We start from the raw sequence: 3,937 nt of genomic DNA, 5'->3' as shown, positions 1-3,937 counted from the left end.
TTTTTTTATTATTATTATTAAAATCGTTGCAGTTACTTTTAAGAAAACTCATTGATGAATACAAATTTCATCAACTCCCCCATTATTCAAAACAGGCATGAATTACAAAAATTAGAAGTAAAAAAGTGATGATACATATTTGATTTTGTGGAGCTGTTTTTTTTATATATTGAGAAATACCATGTGAATTTACACTATTTTATTAATTGTTTGTGTTTTTCTTAATACTTCTCTGCAGTTCTTTCTCCGGTAAATAGCCTCCTGCGCCTGTACATTACCATAGGAATGATTGCAGGGTACACTAATGGCGGTTGGGAAATCTTTAAGTAACATGTAGCCTATTGTTTACTCCCGGATTAACAGGTTGTCTCGATGGGCCGCGGGAATGAGTCACCGCTTCACACGTTTGTGTTTGTGCTGAGCTGGCAGGGATGATTTCAGGGACCAAGTAATGAGGCGTTTGGAGTGGCTGGGACGAAACTGTCGAGAACATTTAAATTGCTAAATTTGTGGGAACAGAGGATTTACTGGCTTTACGCATAGCTGCTCTGGTTCGGTTGTTCTCCTCTTGAGAGTAGCCCATTTCTATTTTTCCGTTTCCTTATACACACTGAAGTTTTGACTCGTGTGTTTCATGTTTTTTTTCTTCAGGTTTAGTGTCGCCCCCTGTACCTACCTCAAGGGAGTTGTCGAGTTTCACGTGGAAGCTGATTGAAATTGATAATTTGAAACACGGACAATACCAGTGATAGTGGTTTCCTGTGTTCTGAATATGTCTATTCGGATAGATTCTTACTCATGATTATGATGAAAACTGTGTTATTTTCATGTTTTATTTGACTTATTTGTTCTCTTTAACTTTTTTCCCTAGCAGCATAAAAACAGAAATTAGGAGCCTCTCGCAGAGCTCTTAGCGCAGAGAAATGCTTTTGACCAGAAAGAAAATCACGGATAAATTTTTTTATCATTTTCATCCAATGTACTTGAGACTTACCTGCTTAAAGCTTTTTCTTTTTTCTTTTTTTCTTTTTTTTTTTTTTGTGCGCGTGTGCGTGCAAGTTTGAGTAGGTGTAGAGGCCACACCTCCGGCCTGAGTGGAAAGAAGCTATAAAAGAGTTCGTCACCAGTGTTGATGCTCACGTTCTGAATCCTGAAAAGCAGCTTGACTCAGCTCTATGGACACAGACAGCATAGTCTGTTTGGGATTGGAGTTTTAAATATTTTGCTGTTTTATTTTTAAGTCACACAAAGTATCAGCATGGCTGTGGCTGAAGCATTGATGCCTATCATTACGTCGTTCCAGACTGGCAAAGCCATGGATAATGTAAGTAAAGGACTGAATTTGGATGCTGTGTTTTTGACTGATTTTTGTAAACGTACTTATTGATTGCTAGTTTGCAGATTTACTTTTTTTCTAACATCAAGTTTTATCTTGGCATTCCTTTTAAAGCTGTGCAAGATGGATGAGTGCGTTCGGAGCAGCGCAACAGGTGACGCAGACAACCAGCGCATTGAGGTGGAGTTCAGCATCGTTCACTCTCCTGCGCTACAGCCCAAAGATGAAGACGAGCTGGGGAAGTTTCTAGACCTCGAGTTCATTTTGTCAAACACCATCGGCAGCGAAGTCGTTGGCAATCACGACATTGGGAACATTTCACCATCTCAACCGCAGCAGCCATGCGCGTACTCTCTGCCAGACTCTCCAGAAAGCTGCAGCGGCGGTTCTGTGCCAGACTGCAGCGATCGCGCTTCTTCTCACTTGGTCGCACAAGGCTACCATGGCACGGCAAACTTTAGTGACTCGAGCCCAGTCCGCAGCCTGATGGCGGAGCTTCTGACACCTGAGATGAGTTACCTGGGGGAAAGCTCATCTGACAGAGCTGGTAAGGCGAGAGATGGTCGCGAGTATACAGAACTGCGAGCTCTAAATCCAGCCAGCATTCCATCAGCTCCTTCTCATCCTCAAGTGGCGACATCTGCATCCCCGCCTGTATACAAAATTAAAACCGAGCCAGGCGTTCTGTCTTGCATGATGACTGCTGTTGGTGGAAACTTCATGGAACAAGAATATGACAAACACCAAATGCAGTCCGTGCATCCAGCAGCTTTTACGCACCATCAGACCACAGTTCCAGCTGCGGTGCAGGGATTCGGTGCGCACCCGGCTCATCAAGCGGGGCATCAAGGACGTACTGACTGCAATCTGGCGCAGATGAACTCAACCATGCACTCTCATCATCAACATCATCATCACCCCAATCCGCACCACCTGTCAAACCAGTACATGAACGCGCCATATCCGCCGCATTACGCGCAGTTTCAAGGACAGTACAACATGCACAGGGAGCCCGTACATGTTCACCAGCAGCATCATCCTGCTTCCATGCAGGGGATGATGCTTACTCCTCCCTCATCGCCGTCCTTGCTAGACTTTTACACCCAGGAAGAGGTGGGGTGCACCAAACAGAAGCGAGGCCGTAGGTCGTGGACCAGAAAACGCGCCGCCACGCACAACTGCGAGTTCCCTGGCTGTGGGAAAACCTACACTAAGAGCTCTCACCTTAAAGCACACATGAGGACGCACACAGGTGAGAACATTTCAAAAGAAAATACACCCTTTGTTGACAGCTGCGTGGTTTGTGTACAACTAAAACCTTAATTCACTACCTAAAACTTTCTTGTCTTTATATTTCAGGTGAAAAGCCCTACCACTGCAACTGGGAAGGCTGCGGCTGGAAGTTCGCCAGATCGGATGAGCTGACTCGTCACTTCAGAAAGCACACCGGACACAGACCTTTCCAGTGTCACCTCTGCGAGCGCGCCTTCTCCCGCTCAGACCACCTTGCTCTCCACATGAAGAGGCACATGTAGGCCTTACTCGGCTTCTGGACACTTATACCTATCCATCGTGGATAGAGTGCACGAGTTGGCCCAGATAACTAATTCTAAATGAATGTATTAAAACTTTCCTGTAGGGGCCTTACTGTATGCAGCCATATTGGACCTTGTTCGGTGATTTAGGTGGGAAATTGCTGAAATTTTGAGATTTTCCAAAACTAAGTGCCTCTCTTTTTTTTTTTTTTTTTTTTTTTTTTTTGTATATATCTGTGCATAGATACTCTGGCTAAGTTATAGTAGCTTAGTATTTAAGACATTTCCTTGCCCTGTCTTTCTAAGTTATTGTTGGTGAGTGCCTTAAAGAGACTGCTTATTTGCTGATTGTGGGCAGGACCCAGGATTTTGTACATAAAGAAAAAAAAAATTAAAATGTTTACATATTTTTTAAACTATTCTGATCAAGTTCAGGTCATTTTGAATTTTTTTAACTTACACTTTTCTTGGTTACATAATGCTTTAGATTTGCTATGTGCTGTGGGCTCAGCCAGCGGTTCAGACATTTTATTTGGTTGCATGAAGGCTTACTTTAACATTGCCATCATATCCAGGTACTAAAACTCATTTTGTGTAATAGCGCATGCAGGGTCAGCCGATTTTCACTTAACTCAAATTTATATGACATGTACAGCTTGTTGTGTTGTAGGATTTCAGATATGGACATGAGTTTTATTATGAACAGATTGTTTTATGAATGAAGAAATTTACTCTAACCAATGGTTAAGCGGCTATATACTTGAAACTGAATTGTAAGCTGATTTGTATTGTTTTCCTGGAGTGCAGTTGTTTTATATGCTCACAAGGGCTCAAAATTAAAGTACTTTTACTATTAATGTGCTGTTGTTTTATTCATATATCCAACTTGTCCAAGTCACATGACTCCATATCTTTTGGCTTTATGTACACTGAAGGTCTGTCTAGTGATGACATGATATTTTATCTATTATTTCATAATGTTATTTTCTACATTTATCTTTTAACTTGTGTTAAGTTATAATTGGTTAAGTTATAAATTGTAGCTAAAGGCCATCTTTAAGTATTA

At 41.9% G+C, this 3,937-nt stretch overlaps 1 protein-coding gene across 1 annotated transcript; it reads left to right on the top strand.

Annotated features, from left to right (window-relative positions):
• Positions 1-1,119: 1,119 nt before the first annotated feature.
• klf17 (Kruppel-like factor 17) lies at positions 1,120-3,724 on the top strand. Its single transcript, XM_041993734.1, has 3 exons — positions 1,120-1,324; positions 1,451-2,588; positions 2,696-3,724. Exons 1-3 carry the CDS (start codon positions 1,259-1,261, stop codon positions 2,869-2,871), a joined length of 1,380 nt encoding a protein of 459 aa, XP_041849668.1. The 5' UTR covers positions 1,120-1,258; the 3' UTR covers positions 2,872-3,724.
• The last annotated feature ends 213 nt before the right edge of the window (positions 3,725-3,937 follow it).

The sequence above is a fragment of the Melanotaenia boesemani genome, chromosome 8 (assembly GCF_017639745.1).
Source record: "Melanotaenia boesemani isolate fMelBoe1 chromosome 8, fMelBoe1.pri, whole genome shotgun sequence".
Classification (NCBI taxonomy): domain Eukaryota; kingdom Metazoa; phylum Chordata; class Actinopteri; order Atheriniformes; family Melanotaeniidae; genus Melanotaenia; species Melanotaenia boesemani.
Note: the sequence above shows the minus strand (reverse complement) of the source record. Positions and strands in the feature narration are given on the sequence as shown.

Coding starts and splice junctions, on each gene's coding strand:
- klf17 (XM_041993734.1), top strand. CDS start 1,259: ATGGCTGTGGCTGAAGCATTGATGCCTATCATTACGTCGTTCCAGACT. Junction 1,325..1,450: donor CTGGCAAAGCCATGGATAAT/GTAAGTAAAGGA, acceptor TTCCTTTTAAAG/CTGTGCAAGATGGATGAGTG. Junction 2,589..2,695: donor ACACATGAGGACGCACACAG/GTGAGAACATTT, acceptor TTTATATTTCAG/GTGAAAAGCCCTACCACTGC.